The 17,500-nt window shown below is 39.6% G+C and overlaps 1 protein-coding gene across 11 annotated transcripts in view; it reads left to right on the top strand.

The window, feature by feature from the left end:
• The first annotated feature begins 948 nt into the window (after positions 1-948).
• The window catches only part of ZMYND8 (zinc finger MYND-type containing 8), a 62,094-nt gene continuing 45,542 nt past the window's right edge, over positions 949-17,500 (top strand). For 3 of the 11 annotated variants that reach the window (XM_082325867.1, XM_082325860.1, XM_082325868.1), the window contains exons 1-3: positions 955-1,103; positions 1,513-1,746; positions 11,565-11,635. In XM_082325867.1, coding sequence (XP_082181993.1) covers positions 1,733-1,746; positions 11,565-11,635 — 85 coding nt within the window. In that variant the 5' untranslated portion in view covers positions 955-1,103; positions 1,513-1,732. Of the gene's footprint in view, positions 1,104-1,512; positions 1,747-1,927; positions 2,151-4,405; positions 4,442-11,564; positions 11,636-17,500 lie in introns of those variants that run through there. The other 8 variants (XM_082325862.1, XM_082325861.1, XM_082325865.1 and 5 more) reach the window with 7 other exon arrangements.

Below are 17,500 nucleotides of genomic sequence, written 5' to 3'. Positions count from 1 at the left end.
ATCTGAACGCAGTATGGGACAACGCGGAGTAGAATTGTTAATTTTACTGAGTTGCATAGTTATGAGTCACGTCGGCTCGCAAGCAGAGAGGTCTGTGTGCTGAAGTAGTTCCATCGTGAAGGGCGCTGGCTGGAGCTGAGGGAGGGCATTAGTTTTATTTGTGGTGATTGCTTCTGAGATCATTAGCAACGGAGTAAATGTAGAGTGAAGTGCATATTCTGTTTGCAACTGGCCTTGATTTATGGGAGAGGGTTTTCTGTAATCGGTTTTGCACAATCCTAGATCTTGCATGCTGTATTCGAAGAATGTTTATTTTGCTTTATTTACTAATTCTTGTTTTAATATTAAACCCTTCCCTCTACAACTCCTTTTTTTTTTTTGTTAATAAATAATCCTTTGATAACATGCAATATGCTTCAGAATCACCTTTTCATCTACGGTTTCCATTGTAATTTGTTGATGACTATGGAATGATAATGCCTAGATACCTAATACAGATGCAAAATTTTGAACAAAAATGTGAAGCTTGTTGGGGCCTTTCTAAAGATTTGACCTTTAAAATCTTCATCTGGAGGGGAGCTTCCTTCCTTCCTGGCGTAGCGATACATCCTCCCACTTTCCCTGCATTAGGGAAGAGAAGTGAATCCCATTTCTGAAGCCAGTGCTCGGGAGCTGGCCCAGGATCAAACTGGTTGCCGTTTTCTCGTTTTGTTCCGTTTGCAGAATCTCACTAAGAGGCAAAGCACAAAAACCCGAAAAGCTGCGTGAATATTTGTGCGAAAGCAGACGGCTGACCTGCCACGTAGGGAAACCCTGCCCTGCCGGGGCCTGCGCCGCGGCCGAGAGGGTTAACGGGCGGGAAGCGGCGGCGCGGGGCGCTGGGGCCGCGGGCGCGCGGCGGGCGCGGGAGCGGGCGCGCGGCGCCCGCGGCCGTGCTCTGCGGCGGCTTTGCGCGCTGAGGGCGGCAGCCCCCCGCCGCAGGCAGCCCGGTGCAGCGACGTGCGGTGCTTCTTGTGGGAACGAGACGTGAAGCTTTTTCCTATTTAAGGCTCGGCTTGCCGTAGCGTCTACAGAAATCACGCTGTCGGTATATGGTTGCTATGGTAGGTGTTAATATATTTAAATTCTGCAATAGCAGAATTCTCTCAGAATTTCCAGTTATTAATTTCAGTCCCTCCTGCGCGTGTTCACTTTCGGTATGTTTTGCTCTCCTTCCGTGGCCTCGCTTTCCCCGTGCAACACGCGGCAGAACACCAGCAAAGCGAACTTAGCTTTTTGTTTATGAAGAATAGCTTTTGTGACCTGGGTGAACTCCTCCTCCTTCAGGTTTAAAATACCCAAACGCCTTCAGTAATGGCATGTGGAGACACATCTGCTCGGGCAGGCAGTTTGCGACCACTTCCCTCTGCTTGAAAATCTGTGTGTTTTATACGGGGAGCGGACGTTTGGGGTTTCTGTCCCGGTTTCTGGTGCTGACCCGGGCCTAGCTTAGCCTCTCTTCTCTCTGCACAGGATGGCTCCTGCTTGCCAGAGCCGCACAAAGATAATCGCTCAGGAAGTGTTTCAGCCAATCCCCTGAAGCTTTACATTCAGATTTACCAAAGTAGCCAATCCGGGATTAGCTTTCATTAGGAAGACAGATCATCAAGCTGAAGTGCCAAGCCCTTTCTGCCTGAGTACTGAGAGCCTGTCCTCCATGTTTTATAAGTATTGACATAACACTGTGTTAACAATGCATCCACAGAGGTAAGCCTTACTTTTTACATTTTTTTTTCTCTAAGACCTATGAGTTGTGGGTTGAGAGTGTGATTCTCTGTGATTTGTTGTGCAAAACTCACACCACAGCACTTTATTAAGTTGGAACTGTTTAAATTTGCTTTCTTGGGTCACATGGTTAGTAGCCATTAGCCACAGCTTTATTTTGCAGACTGGCAAAACCTTGGCATACCTACTTCTTCACAGGAGGATGGTGTTTTTAGAGTTTATCAAGATCCTGGTATTCCAAAGAAGCTTTCTCTCTCTGAGCAGTTTGCCAGCACTATTGTCTGTTGTGTCACATGCCTGCTGAAGAGAAAATGGAAGCTAGGGAGCAGATGCATTTAACTGCCCTACAGGGAGTCAAGCAGGGATAATGGCAGACAGAAGAACAGGCAAGTTTACCTTTCTAAACAGTGAATGGAACAGCTAAGATAAGTTATCTCTGAGAAAATATGGGATTTTTAAAAACCTAGACATCAGCAAAAAGTGCTAATGGCAGATTGTAGATATTGGGCCTAGGTGGTGGTGTGCTGTTGCATCATGTTTTTTATGCAGCTTATCTTAACTTAAAATGATTATTGAACCTTTTCTCTTGCAGGAGTAATTAATACAACGTGTTTCTCTTTCTGAGGGACAATGTATGGTTAATATTTTGTTCCTTTAAAAGGGAGTTTTTATGCTGCAGATTTTGGAAAGGGGTTGCTGCTCAATAAAATGCAGCAGTACATCTGTTTACAGATCTGATTCTATATGGAAAATGTTTTTGAACTGTTAGCTTTCTTGTTTTACATAGTTCAAATAAACTAATGTACCTTTTATCTGTGCCTTTTTGTTTTACCCTGTATCAGCCACAGTTCTGTGTTGTGGAGTCCAGAGGATATAAAATCATGTGTGGTTCATGACAGTAGTACATGTTGTTCGTTCTTGGTTTTTTTCCCCCCCCCTTTTTTTTTTTAACTTTTGGTTTAATGCTACGTAATTATTTCAAGAAATTCCTTTTTGATCAATTCCCAAATCTGCCAGCCTGTTGTATCTTCTTAACTGGAAAAATGAGATGGGTGCTTGAACAGTTGGTAAGTAAGCAGCATGCTACTCTCTGAACATTTTTAATAGTTTTCCAAACATTTTGCTTTTACTGGGTCAGTTAGTCCAGTAGATGAAGTAATGTTAGTGGTTAGTCATATAAAAAATCAGATTTGCTTAGCGTCCATTTTAAGGGACTTGTAAACTGTTCCAATGTGAATGCACTGGTTTTTTGATAATTTGCCTCTAAAGTTTGAAGCTTATACTTCCTGTTTACCTCAGGCCAGTGAAAAATATTCTACCTGCTGTTTGTTCATAGATCATTAATTACCATGTTTGTGGGGTAAAGCGCATTTTTGTTGTTCCTTAGGCTTTTGAGGTGTGATGAAAGTGCTAGTACTCAGCAATGGAGTGACCTTATGAAGTAAAGTAAATAACGCTTAATGAGCATATGTTTCTGATACTATACAAAGTATAATCTCAGGCAAACTTGCGTGATTTATAACTAATTTAGAACATTTTATGCCCTTTATTAAGACTTTGATTGTGGCGCTTGCATGCTTGTTTTAACAAGCTGTTTTTCAGTGATCACCAGTATTGTTACAAAAGCAGGGGAAGGATGCTCTTTTGTGCTTTTAATGTATTTTTTGCACTTGTTTTAACAGTCCACACACATTCATGATTTTAGGAAAGAACTTAGAGCTAAGCTAGCTTTGCAAATGACTGCACCGAGATACAGTTACATGCTAACTTTTGTAGAAGGTTGCCATGTATTTGACAACATTCTGTAACGTAGCAATTTACCTCTGGTTACTTGTTTGCCGGTATGAGGATCTTACTTTGAATATCTCACTTTGCTTAACAGCCCCCCACCCCCCCACCCCCCCCCCCCGCGCACTTCAAGGATTAGATTATAAGAATGTCTAGTTCAGTTTGCAACCTGAAACACTGCTGGGTTGTACCACTGACTTTCATGTGATAGCGTTTTTGTATGCAATTTTAATGCATTTTTCAGCATACATAAAAGTGCTAACACAGCTAAGAAGTTATTCTGGTTTTTGTTCTTCGGTTGCTAAAAACAGAAATTGCATTTGGACATAATTTTCCTAGCAGTAGTTTATACACATTAGCAGTTTACTTTCAGTCTTAAATAGTGCACAACATAATATTTGTTTAATATGAGGAAGCAGGAGTAAGTGATCTGCAATCAGAAAGCTTGTATTAAAATGGCTCCCACAGGTTTTGTTAAACTAGGATCTGTTTCAAATCTGCACCTCCAGACACACTGCTGACAGTGAAGCATATTTGTATAAGCTGCCCTTGTGCATGTAATGAAACATAGCATCGTGAGTCTGTTAAAGTTCACTATTTTTAATCACTCAAATATAATTCTTTTATAGTTCACAAAAAATAAATGTCTGCATTGCAGCAAGATGTCTGAGGCAAGGTAGAGACAGCAGTGTTGTTTTACAGATCAGCCCAATCGCGCTGCGCCATGGAGCACTTGAGCCAATAGAAGCAGAGGGTAGGTTAAAGATTGACAATTGCAGTGGCAAGACTGAGAAAGGCCTTCTGGAAATTTCTACCATCTTTGTTCCATCTAAGTAAAGCAAATTCAGCCAAGCTGAAGAATTTCATATATTTTTGGTGCTTTGTCAAGGTATGATGTTATCACTCACTTTCATAGATTGCATAATAAGAAGCACTCTGTGCCGTTTTTTCTGCTGTTCAGGACAGATGGAATGTGGGGTTTTGTTTAAGTGATAGACGCAGGGAAAAAGCACGTATTCTTTCTACCCAAGATTTTACAGGACTGGATCTTGTTAATATCGCAGTTAGACAGGACATGTATGAAGCAATGTAGCTGAGGTTTATTCAGCTTGTAGCAAATGGCCATTATTCTAATGTAACTAGCAGTTAATCATATAATTGCACTTTAAGTTTTCTGGCTACTAAAGAGTAATATGAATTGCCCAGGATGAATATGATTAGCCATTATTATTTAGTGCCAACATCCAGTTACTTTTGTAATTAGCTGGACAAAGAATGCAGTGGGGGAAAAACAAAGGAGTGATCAGGATTATAAATTATGGTGAAAACAGTAGCTTTTTAAAAGCTACATGCCCCTCTCATTCTTTGCAGGCAAACTGTTTTAGTTGGAAGCTAAATAGTGCTAGCAAAAAACTGAGTGATTTCTTTAAACAAATGACACTACTTAACATACTGAGAATGAAAAAAATGCAGAGTATAAACCACTCCAAATGTGACATTCCCCCCCCTCACATCAGGCAGGAGTATTAAAACGTAGGGGGAAACCTACATTGCTACTAAGGAAGCATGTAATAAAAGGACCTTCATGCTCAAAAATCATAAATAGGTGGATTACATTACAAATTTAGCCCTTTATATCAGTGTCCACAGACTTTGATTAGCTCGTCTTCCTGAGATGTCTTCCATTTTGTGATATCACTTTTGCTTGGGTTTTTGTTTGGTTTCCCCCCCCCCCCCCCCCTTTTTGCTTTGTTTTCCAGTGTATTGGCCATGTGGATCCAGTAGCTGAAAAGTGATAGGTCATGATCAGTTTTCCATAGTAATGGTGCCACTCCAGCATAATTGGTTAAAGGGTGATAAATCTCAGTAAAAGCTCTCCTCTTCTCTGTCTGGAATTCAGGGTATTAATTTGAATGTCCTAAATATCTTGAAGTTGAACATAACCTTTGCCCACGTAGAATGTAATAGACAGCAATTTTCAGGTTTTGTTGTTTGTGGATCCCTAATATTTTTCCCATGGGCACACGAATCCCATTAGAGTGAATTTAAGCCTGTTAGACTAGGTTGCATTTGCTTAGTTATTGTCTGCAGACCCCTCAGTAGTAGTACCTTGGCTTTGAGGGGTCTGCAAACCAGCTACTGAAAACCGTCATCGTAGGCCATCAAGCTTGGCCCTTTAAATTGTATTTAGAAAGTATTTTAAATACATGTATTAATAAACATGTCTTGTATTCATTGGTTAAAGTCTAATTTAGAAATAGCTACATAGGAACTGAGTTTTATTTATTTGATAGAAGTTGTCTGTCATTCTTATGTTAACCCTTTATTGCCAACTGTCCTAGTATCTGTGTTTCATACTGTGATTCAAACCATGCTGTAGCAGGATGTTAAGCCAGTATAAACCTTTACTTTCAAAGATGATTGTTCTCAAATTATGTTTTTAACATCTGAAATCTACAGCTATTCTGGTTGCCTTGCTTGGGCCTCAGCTCTATAGTTTATAGTCTTAAAGAAGACGGTATGACACCAAGGATCTCCCTCCCTCCCCTAATTTTCTCTTTTGTGGAGCTATTTTGAATGCACACTGAATAAGAATAAGGTTTTAAAAAGAACCTGAATGTTCCTTAAATTAGATATACATATGTTTACTTTGCTTGTTATCAGAGATAACTAGCTTAAACATTGCTGTATATAGATATCTGAACAAGCATTTTGTGTATGTTAATTGCTTAATACAAACTGAGCATTTTGCAGGGAATTCTGCAAAAGGAAACATAAAATATGAGGCGCTCAAACTGGAGAGTGAATCTAAAATTGAGTGATTTCCTTAGTAACCTGTGACTTCACAAAACTCCCTATCTTGTGCCTTTTTAGTTAAACATTTGGATGTCAGGTGTCCTTTTGTCATACTTTACCATTTCTGATATTTAGATGCTTGCTTTGAATATAGGACTGCTGTTTAAACAAGAGATACTGTTATTGAATAAACTGCTACCATTTTAGCTACAGTACAGGAATGAGGCAGTGCAGTGCTGTCAGACGCCATTTTAAGAATCCTGCATAAATAGCATAGCTACCGATGAGTAAGAGACTGTTATAGGTGAGTGCTTATACAAAGCTGCTATTTATTCAGCAATGGCATGCAAATATTTTTTTCAATTTTTTATTGAATGCAGTTTTTTAAAATCATTATTTAGAATTGCTACTCACAAATGTGATATAGGAGAGGCAGGAATTATCTTAAGGATGAAATTCAGTTTTAGTGCTTATAGTCTTAAATCAGTTTTTTGTTTTGTTTTCTATTCATTAAAAGGAAAAATGAATTCCATAAATATATAGTTCTTGATTTTAAATTAATGTGTTTATTCCCTGATGTAGATCTAGATTGTGTATGTGGGCATTAGCTGTTTCGAGTGGTTTTCCATGTCTGTCAGTTTTTCTTGGTTAAATGTCAAGGTGCAGTAGTTCATCTGCAACTTTAAATTGCTCTTTGTAGTTAATATAGGTTAGAGCAGCTTTAAATATTTTCGTATATATACATTTTTCAAGGTAAGTACTACTACTGGTTCAGGAATGATTTTCCTAAACAGAAAAGTCAGTATTTTATTTACTGGTCTGAAATTTGAAAAACTGAATTTCATATTAAAAAAACCCCCCCTCTCTTCAGTTTAGTAGAGAACATATTTAAAAATTCAGCAGCTAAGTTCTTTTTGCATTTTTACCGAGGTATCAATAAATCTTGTATGTTTGCAATCCTTATTTTTTTTCTTTCTGTCCTCGACTGTCCCCAAAGGAATAACCTCCACCCCTTCTCCCCTCATTCAGACATGTTAAAATAATTTGTATGAAACAAATTAGTTTAACATTTTAGAAGACAATTTCTTCTTCTTCTTTTTTTTTTTTTTTTTTTCCCTGTAAGTTTTGTCAATACAAGTAGGGAAGTTTTAAATGATTAATTGGTGTTGTAGTCAATTGACAGTGAAACTGGCAAAGCTTAAATTTCAGTTGTGTTCTTAAAATATGTTCCTCTGTTCATTCATCTTAACAACGAAATAAGAGTAGCTTTCAGAATGACATAAGGTATTTATTGTGTTCATCTAGGTACTTAATAGAGTATATACCAGTATCATTTCTGATCTGCAACCTCAGAGCATCGCATTCATAGTACACATGCATGATAGTAATGCATGCTATCTGAAATAACAGCTCTAAGCCCTGCAAAAATGAATTCTCGAAATAAAACTCTCTAGAATAGTCTACTTGATCACACAGTTATTGTTTCCAGAGAACTAGATGCTTGTTTATAATTATTTTGCTGCTGGTTTTAATTTTCTTTTTATTTTGTTGTGGTACCTGTCATTAAGGACCTGTTTTTCTTGAATTATTTAATTTGAAATCTTTTGCTAATGAAATTTCTGCGTTTGGAAGTTTGTGCTTTATAAAGCATTTTCGGAATATTGCTTGTATTGATGGAAGGTGCAAAGGTGAAAAGATCTGTCAGCTTTCGAAAGTTACTGCAAACTTGCTGTGAATTGCTAGCATGTATTTACAAACTTGAGTCTTAAAGATTACCACTACAATCATCACTTCCACCATTCAAACAATGTCATGTTGTGCAAGTCATAATACATTACAGCAAATAAAACAATGGGAGATGCTTCTGAAGAGCTGTGAATTTTAAGTATCTTTTATAGCTGTGTCTAATGTGCTTATTTAACTGTTTCCCCCCCGCCCCCCCAACATTTTGATTTTTTTTTCGGAACTATCTCAGTGATTTTCTTACATACTTAAATGTTTGTGCCCTTAAAAGATTGAGCGAGATTAATTATAGTAGAGAATATGGGGATGCAATCTGTTCCTCTACGGCTCAGTTTTCATAGTATAGTAGATAATTGCCGAATTTTGTTTTAGTTGTGGGTGACGCAGAGTGAACATATGAGCGTATAGGATATATGCACCTCCGTTGCGAAGAAAAATGAAGAACCTTTGCGTCAAGTGGCCAATGCATTTTTGACTGTTCGTTTACACTTTGAATCTTTGGGAAAGCTGTCTTCAGGCATCTTTTATGTGGTGTGTCGGAGATGCGTCAAGTCAAGATACTTTGTTCGTCTGGGAACCGCTTATGAGGAATATTTTTCTTGTCTCTATAGATCTATTGAAAGAACGCTCAAAAAGGTGGTGGAGGAAGCTGGCTGAATTTCCTAAATTACACTCATTAGGTGGGGAGAGACAGATTTAGAGCGGAAGAAACCTCCTGTGCTGTAACTAACGCGTAGGGGTCCTGAGCTGTGCTGGGCCCGGGCCCACAGGTGCGGAGCATCCTGGGCCGCTCTGTCGCTTCCCTGCTGCTGTGGCCAGGGACGTGGGAGCGGTTCCTGCTGCTGTGTTGCTGGATTGATCTGTCACCCTTTTCTCGACTCTGTGTCTTTTAATACTGACTTGTAGCAACTACTGTATCTTTCTTGTTGTATCATGTTCCCCGGAGGTTGTGATTTGAACAAAATGGCACCCGATAGGTTTGGATGGGTCTGGAATGTTATGATTGCTTTAATGGAACTTAAATGCGAGCGGCTGCTAAAAGGCTATTACTCTTTTCCCCCCTTCCCCACATGCGGTACACTCCCATTTCCTCTTCTCTGCACATCCAGCTGCACAGTGAGCTAGATCACAGACCTGATTCGGTTAAAATGAACGTGATTTCTGGAACATGAGGTTAGGGATTGGGGAAACCATTCCTTTTAGTAGCAACCTGTGTAAAATGATCTTAAGACTTCAACCTGAGTCTCTCAAAGACTTGTATGTCCTAGTCTGTGGCTGAAACTGGATCTGTATTTTAAAACCAGGTAATGTGTACTGCCAAATTACTTCACTCTTGACAGAATTAGTGTGTATTATTACATATTTACCTGTGTGTGTTATTAATCATGTATACACGATATCTTAAAAATATGGGTTTTGTTACAGTTTGGTGATATTGAAATAGGATTTTATGAGGGGGGAGGGGAAGAAAAAAACAATGCAACATGGGAAGAGAACAATGAACCCATGCCGGGAGCCCATCCCTTCCCATTGCTTAGGAAAGAGAACGGGCAGAGGCAAGTGGTGCACGCAGTGTTTTGGTGTCTGCAGCACACTGCCAGCTCCTCTTCGCTGGAGGTCGGCTGGGAAAGGCTGTAACAAATGTGCAGCGTAATTGATCTGCCCATGCATAGTAAATCCGTGAGCATTGTAGTACGGTCAACTATGTTAATCTGCCCATGCAAAATAAATCCGAGAAGCATTGTGCTATGGTCAACTGTGCTACACATTTACCATAGTTCTGTTCACGTGGGTGCCTTTCCTTGCTACTGAAATTAACAGCGTAGTCCATGAGCTGGGAGATTTGGATGCTGGTGGAATAGAACTTCTCTTCAGTGTTTTATGACTTTAAAGAGCTTAATTTGTAAATTATTGCTATATACAAATGTCAAGTAAAGAATAATGGTTTCTGGAGTTCACGGATCTTCTCAGCTTTGGGTCTTCTGTACATTGAGACTGGTTAATTTGTATTTAAAATTTTTGCTGACATAACTGTCCTGTTTAGAAGTGTGAAAGGAATTGCAACCCAACCCCCTGGTAGCTGATAGTTGGTTAAAATACCGGACTAAAAAGTCCTTCTGCTGGTAACTTTTACTTTGTTTAGGAAAATGTTTTAACTTATACCAGTAACAAAACAACTGCTAATGTAAACTGTTTGTCAGGCTGAAGAGTTTGTCTAATGTAAATGTAACTAAGTCCTCAGTGTTCTTTCCGAGCTCTGATTAGCTCTCTCCGGCAGATTTAACCACAGTGGCTAAAGCAAAGGTCTCTAGCTGTCCGCTTGGCCTCTGTGGTAGAAGTAGCTGTCCCTAGCGCTGGGATGGCTGAGTGGAATCAGCAGAAGTGCACGGTCTGCCATATCAATGTAAACTGGTATCAGCAACAACTTACATGAACAGACTAGGCAGTAAGTTGTCACTACAGAGGAGAAGATCTACATCCTACTTGGCTGTTGTGCTCTGGTGATGTTAATGGACAACCCTGATACCTGCTTCAGGCACCATAACCTCATTTGTCTATCATTTTGAATTTGGGCTTGCTTCAACATCATATATTTTCTTTTATCTTTCATCTACGATAGTCAGATCTCAAAAAATGGTGTGTAACTCAATATTCATTCTAGCTCTTTTTTCCTTCCCCTTCCACCTTCCTTCCCCAAACTGACTTAACTGGCCAAATTCATCGAGTTATTTTCTTGAATGGCATCACCATAAGAAAGTAGAATATCAGCGAGTCAGATATAGTTTGCCATCTACTTAATCATTTAATCCTGCCTGGAGTGAACTAAAACTGTCTATGTAAGATTGAATGGTTGAATGATAGTAACAACTCTGTTCTGTTTACTCTTTATTATAGTTAATAATTGGTGCAATTGTATTGCCTATAAATTATAAATATTCAGTTTTCTGTTATATAGTCTAGTTTCAAAATCCTTGAAATTATTTATTTAATAGTTTTAAAAATTGCATGTCACCTTCTAATTTTGCAAGCTGTTCTGTGTTGCTAAATCTGTTACTTCAGCTAATCTGTTCACTGATGCTGGTGAGTGTTTAAATGTTAGTAGGCATCTGTCCACACAGTTTATAGAGGCCTTAGATTAGGAGCTACAAGGAAGAGAATTCCTGTTTGTCTGTCATGCCCAATTTATACATACAGAGACATAATCTTCAGTACATGTTACAAGACTGTTATTAGTATGAAAATGTCGCCATGTAACCTTTGTAATTGGTAACATGCAGCATACATGTGTACCTGGGTTGTTTTTCTCCATGTTTTGGTCAGTGTATACTCTGGCAAACAGCAGACCTTTCATTTCATCAGAAATTTTGATATAGTTGTATTTGACAGTGTTATGTTGAACTTCTGTACATTAAGTTAGGCATGGGAATAATATAATCTATAACTATTCTAATTCACCTTTTTGAATCCTGCAGCTTGGCTGAAGAGGAAATAAAGGCAGAGCAGGAGGTGGTGGAGGGGATGGATATCTCCACTCGATCCAAAGGTGAGTAAGAAGGAATATTTCATCTGTGGTCTACAACATACAAATATTTGTAAACCAGGATAATGAAACTGTGTAATCTACCATGAAGCTGCTCTCGAGTGAAGACTCAAGACTCATTGTATTTTTTACAATGACTATTGTATGTTAGAAAGTGTTTTAATTTTTGCTTGGTTTTCATTATATGTCAAACCTCCCCACGCACACACTCCATTGTTATTTCTGGTTTATGAATAACTAAGGTTAAATGATGAAAAAACATCAGCCACTTGTATCATCTCACTTACCATGGCTTCCTTTAAAGTACTTTTCGATTTGCAATGTAGAATATAGTAGTAGTATTAAGTATTATATATTATATATATATATAAGTATTATAAGTATTATAGTAGTAGTATATAAGGTAGTATTTCCTACAGTAACGAATCCTCATTTTCCTAAGAATAAGGAAGAACAGTGACACTTCTGTTTCCACAAAAATTGGTCCCCTGAGCAGTATGTATTTCATGGGCATTTACATATCCATCCCTGACATGAATTAAACTCGGTGGTGGAATTGCAGGTGACTGAGAATTTCTGTCCTTCTGGTTTCTGAAGTTTTCCCTAAGAATGAGTTATTACAGGCAAATGATGTTATCTCTTGGTATAAAGAAAGCCAAATATGTAACCAGCTATGTCAGTGTAAATGTTCCCACTGTCGTTTGGAGTGGGCGGACAGAAATGCCCTTCACTCAGAATACTTGCACACAGTTGTTTACTCCAGTTCATTGTAATCGACCGCCAGCTGCCTGGCCATCTCCTTTTGTGCTTGCAGCTGACTTTGCAGTTCAGTTTACTTGAAAGCCATTTCTGTAAAATGGCAGCAATGGTTACTACCATCCGTTTTAAATTCTGGCACATACCCACTTACTCCTCACATTTCTACTACAGGGGTCATAAGTCTAGTCAGCTCTGAATGTGCAGATGTAATTGGTTTGAAAGCATGGCAGAGATCATCTGCATTCCTTTGGTTTTTGATGAGGTAGCTTGGGTAGATAACACAGTTATAAAATTGCATCTAGGTCTTATTTGTTCTAACGGACAGTAAGTTTCTTGTTTCAGTTATCATGGTATGGTTAGATGAGGTAGTACCTGTGATGCGACAGCTCAGAAGAGTTTCGTTTGCTCCTTTTGCTCCTTCTCCCTGTCCTTTTCTCCCTTCTCTGCTTCTGGTCTTGCATGCCAGTCTCCATCACTGGACTGCTTTCGATGTTTACTTATCTCTGTATTTCAGTTGCCTAAGCCAGTAGAAACTAAACTATTTTTTGTTGCTTTAATGATTGCTGCTGAAAGGGGTAAGCTCCCAGCTTTGTACTCCAGCTCCCCACTTACTTCCTTTGTGGTGCTTGTCAGATCCCAGCCACTTGAACTTTCTAACCAACTTAAAAACTGAAACATTTTTCTGCTGTTTTAGTGATCAGTTTGTTTGTGAAAGAGTTTTGTGAGTACGAGAACTGAATGTAGGAGACAAAGGGGGTTATTAGGTGCATTTAGCTGCCCATGAAATCTCGCCTTCCTTTCTCCTTGGAAAGACTTTGGCCCACGTATTAGTACTAATAAGAATCTCACATGCATCAAGTGAGCTAAACTATTACTGGTGTCACTGACATAATCAGTGTCTAAAAGTCATTTATGGGTCTGATACCTGTTTATGTCAATGTCTGCACTTCAGTGCTGTTGCTTTCCTCAGCCCAGAAACAGGTGTATGGTCCATACAAAAAGCTGCAATTCCCTTACATGAGTTCTAGTGCTGGTCTGACCGCAGGGTGTACTGTTTCAATGAATTAAACCCACAGGAAACTTCTTACTTTTTTTTTGTGGGGTTAAGATGAAGTTTCCCAGGACAGTGAGCTGATTTAATACCTCATGGTTATTGAAAGGGTCAGTCTTTCATCTTCCAGCCTTCTCAGCCACGTGATCCTGCAGCTCCCCTTGCTCTGTGGGCTCTGATCAGTTCAAATCGGTCAATTGAAAGGGAGCTAACCTGGCAGAAAGACCCATGTTTTTATACTGAGTGCGTTTACTGTTGATACAAGTCCCCGAACCAGCTCATAGGCAAGCTCTGGTAGCGATCGAAAGGAGAGTGGTTTGGAAGACCAAGACCCAGATCACCACAGTGCTAGTTTAGGCTGGCCCAAGCTGTCGTTGTGTGGAAGTCACTGGTCTGTGCACAGTAGGACTTTGTGTTTTAAACACCAGTGAGAGTGATCTGAACAGCCTTCGTACATCACCATAGTAAAGATAAAACTTAACAGAGGTTAATTGAATAAGAATAATGGAATTGATATCTATTTAACTACTCATTTGCTTTGATTGGTTTGTTAAATTTGACGCGTATGTTGATGAAACCCATGCCAGCACCATTCCAAGGGCAAGAATAGCAACCACCCACCCCAAGCCCTTACAGCGATATATTTTTTTCGGTGAAGAAGTGATGTGGGTTGTAAGGAAATCTTGAGACTTGCCTATAAACCGTCTTGCTTTGTTGTATTCCCAACCTAATCTATGAATTAGTGGTAGAACTTTATGCTAGTTGAATATGTAGTTTTGCATAGAAAGTAAAAGGATCATAAATGTCATCTGCTTAGTACAAGAGCTGGCCGTGTTGTAGGCCTGCTAAAATTAATCTTTCTGGACTTCTGTTATTTGGATTGAGACAAGTTTCTCTGTTAGTTCGGCGCAGTGTTTCTGCAGCAGAAAAGTCAAACCAGAATTTTAAACCTGTTGTTTTACCCTTTGTAAGGTAGAAAAAGTGCAGCAAGGTTCTGAGGTGGTGGGACAGTGGTAACAATGTTTCCTCTTGTAACATTAATCTTGTTCAGAATTTTGCTCTGTGTGTTTTAGAAAGGATGCGGATGAGGAAATTGACCCTATATAGACAAACCCTTAAAGGACGCGTACAGCTGCTCTTGGTTTGTTTGGGTTTTTGATCGTGGAGAAGCCTGTGCAGATCAGTCGGTGGTATTGTATACCTTCACGCTTGTCCTGGAGAAGCTGATATGCTGCAAGTTTGCAACCTGACTCGCTCTGCTGCAGTTCGTGCAGCCTATGTGAGGCCATGTCTAAAGAAAGTTGTAGGAAAATAAGTTAAATTGCTTTAAAACCAATTAGCCTGATGCAGACCTCTTCATGAACGTTCTTGTTTTGGTATTAGCAGTTTAATTTTAATTGCTATAAATCTATTCCAGTTCAGTTTAAGCTAAGCTGGAACATGCATTGTTTAACCTGTAACAAGGGTGTTAACATAGCCTTTGAATCGGTTTAAGTAAGGTGGCGGTTTCAAAGCAGCTTAAGCCGGTCGAACTGCTTGATGCAGCAGTTTTATCCACTTCCTTCCATACCTAAGCTGGCAGAAAACTAACTGAACTGTAAAGCATGAACAGTTTTCTACTGGCTTAGCGTGCTGAAATGGCTTGGTAGACTGCCAGAACTGGTGTGAGAGAGAGGGCAGGGATACACCAGCTGGGTGCAGGAAGTACAGAGCGTCGGTAGCCAGCATTTAGGTAGGGTCAGGCTGTAATGAAACTAGGGCTTAAAGCCATAGCTGGCCCTTCTTACTTACGCTGTATAATGTGATAGGTAAGAGTGAGTGCATAGCTGCGGTCAGAGCTATGCAGCCCTGCGTGCTTATCTTCAGCTGCTTTTTTCTACCCTTCTCCTTAGGCTGGCACTGATGCTTATGCTGTTGCATAGTAAGCTATATCAAGCAGCTGATCTAGCTGAAAGCTTATCATTTTTTTATAGTATTAGTTTTTGCCTGAATCATGAACTGATTAACCCTACTACTATTACACACAAGTGCCTGTCTGCAAAAAGTTGTAGGGACAGCCCTCTGGTGAGGTAGGGAAGGGAAGAGGAGAAGAGTTACTGTAGCAGTGGTAATTTAGATCTGCTTATAAGCTGTGCATGTGCAGCTTTACTAAAGACGAGGTTTTAAAATGCACCACGCTCTTGATCAGAACAAGAAGGCTTAAGGCATCTGAGAACTGGAAATGGGAAATGACAGCTTAAAGACAATAAAAGGAGTCCAAAAACACAAAATGGAGTCAGCAGAGGATTGCTGTTCAGCCAAGGAGAAAGGCCGTGGATTAGGTTATTATAATATTTTGTCCTCTGCGTATGATACTTTAACATGTCTGACAGAAACATCTTGTCATGTTTCTGTTCCAGCTCTATGGCCTACTTTTTAACCTTGCTTATTAACTGTTTCAAGATGGGACTTGCAAGGCTTTCTGGCGAATTTTCTGCACGTTTCCAGGTTGTGGTTCCAGAGCAGCATAACCAACTTAATTGTTTGGTGCAGTTCTGTCTTCACTTGCACTTGTTCTCTTTGGACAGCAGTGAGCTCTCCACTGCGCTCTTTCATCCTACTAACCTGGAAGAATTTTATTTTTTTTTACTTCTCGGGTTAGTTTTCTGCTAGTTTATCTTACTTACCTGCCAACAGTAGGTAGCTGTGGTGGCGGGTGGACTTCCATGGAGGTTTCATATGTTTTAGCTGTACTGTAACCATTGCCTGTCCAGTGACTAGTCAAAAGCAGCTCTTTAACTCTCTTCCCATCACTGCTAATACATCCCTTATATTTCCTTTGCATCTATTCTGGCTCTGAGCCAGTCCTCTTCTGAGTCAGTTAAGGACTGGGGTATAGAAGTTGTTTTCTGCCTGCTTATCTCCCTGAACCAGATTACTAGGGAGCTGGGCGGATGTCATTGCTAGGAGCAGACTTGCCCCCCCTTGGTGACAGCTAGTCGTTAGATGCTCTTAGCTTGCCATAAAATCATATACTGAGACACTACTGCTTAATGGTGAGAATTCTGGCTTTTACAGTTTTTGCATTGGTGTAGGTTTGCGTTGAAGGCTTTGGTCTTAGGGGCTTCTCTCAGTAGTAAAAGGTTCAGATATTTTGAATATAAATGCAAAATCACTAGTAAAATGGAATTTCCAGAATACATTACATATTTTGTAACAGTTTCATAATAGTACATTGTGTATCAACTTTCTGCGCAGTGATACCAAGTATTTAATCACACAGAGATGAGATTCTCACTCCAGTGTGAAACGTAATTTGAGAATCCTCCAGTGAATCCTAGTACAGCCCGAGGCTTTTATCTCTGGTGCAGAGCCCTGGTGACTTAGTAATCAGCAGGGGGGCTTCAGGAGTGCCCTGGGGCAGCAAGTCTGCAGCCAGGCCCTAGTTTATAAACAGCTTCCGTCTCTTATATTGCAAGTCGTTGGGAAGTGTTTCTTTTTCTTCCTCTTCCAAAATCCTACAATGAAGAAACAAACAACAGTGTCTTTTTGTACTTGTGTAACATTGTAATGTAGTAGGGGTTCATCAGGATTTACACAACCATGGCTAACCTCTGTTATTTATTACATTAAACAACTGGATTTGGATAATTGCATCAGTTGAAGTTTCTGGAATGTAAACGGGGCTTTAGTGGTTGATTGCACCTGCATCATATTTCAAAATTGTGGCATACGATTAAAATGCTTCAGAGTTGAGTATAAGTTCTAACAGATTTATCCATGATTGTATTAAGTGTTTTGAAGATAATTAAGCTTGCTATAGTATCATAGGTAATGGATTTGAAAAATCATAAATCTATTAGCAGCCATTCAGGATAATAAATATAACTGGGAGACTTCACAGTTCTGGAATCCGTATAAATTATTAATTGAAGCCTGTTCCACCAAATCGGACTGTAATGATGCTGACAATGGAGTTAGTGTTGCTCCTTTTTCTCTCAGAATTCTTCATTGATTTCCCTCAACAGCATTTAAAGTACATGCATTCAGAGCTTTTCAGGAGGAGGAAGCGAGAGAGA

Source organism: Platalea leucorodia, assembly GCF_965183815.1.
Source record: "Platalea leucorodia genome assembly, chromosome: 13".
NCBI lineage: Eukaryota > Metazoa > Chordata > Aves > Pelecaniformes > Threskiornithidae > Platalea > Platalea leucorodia.
Note: the sequence above shows the minus strand (reverse complement) of the source record. Positions and strands in the feature narration are given on the sequence as shown.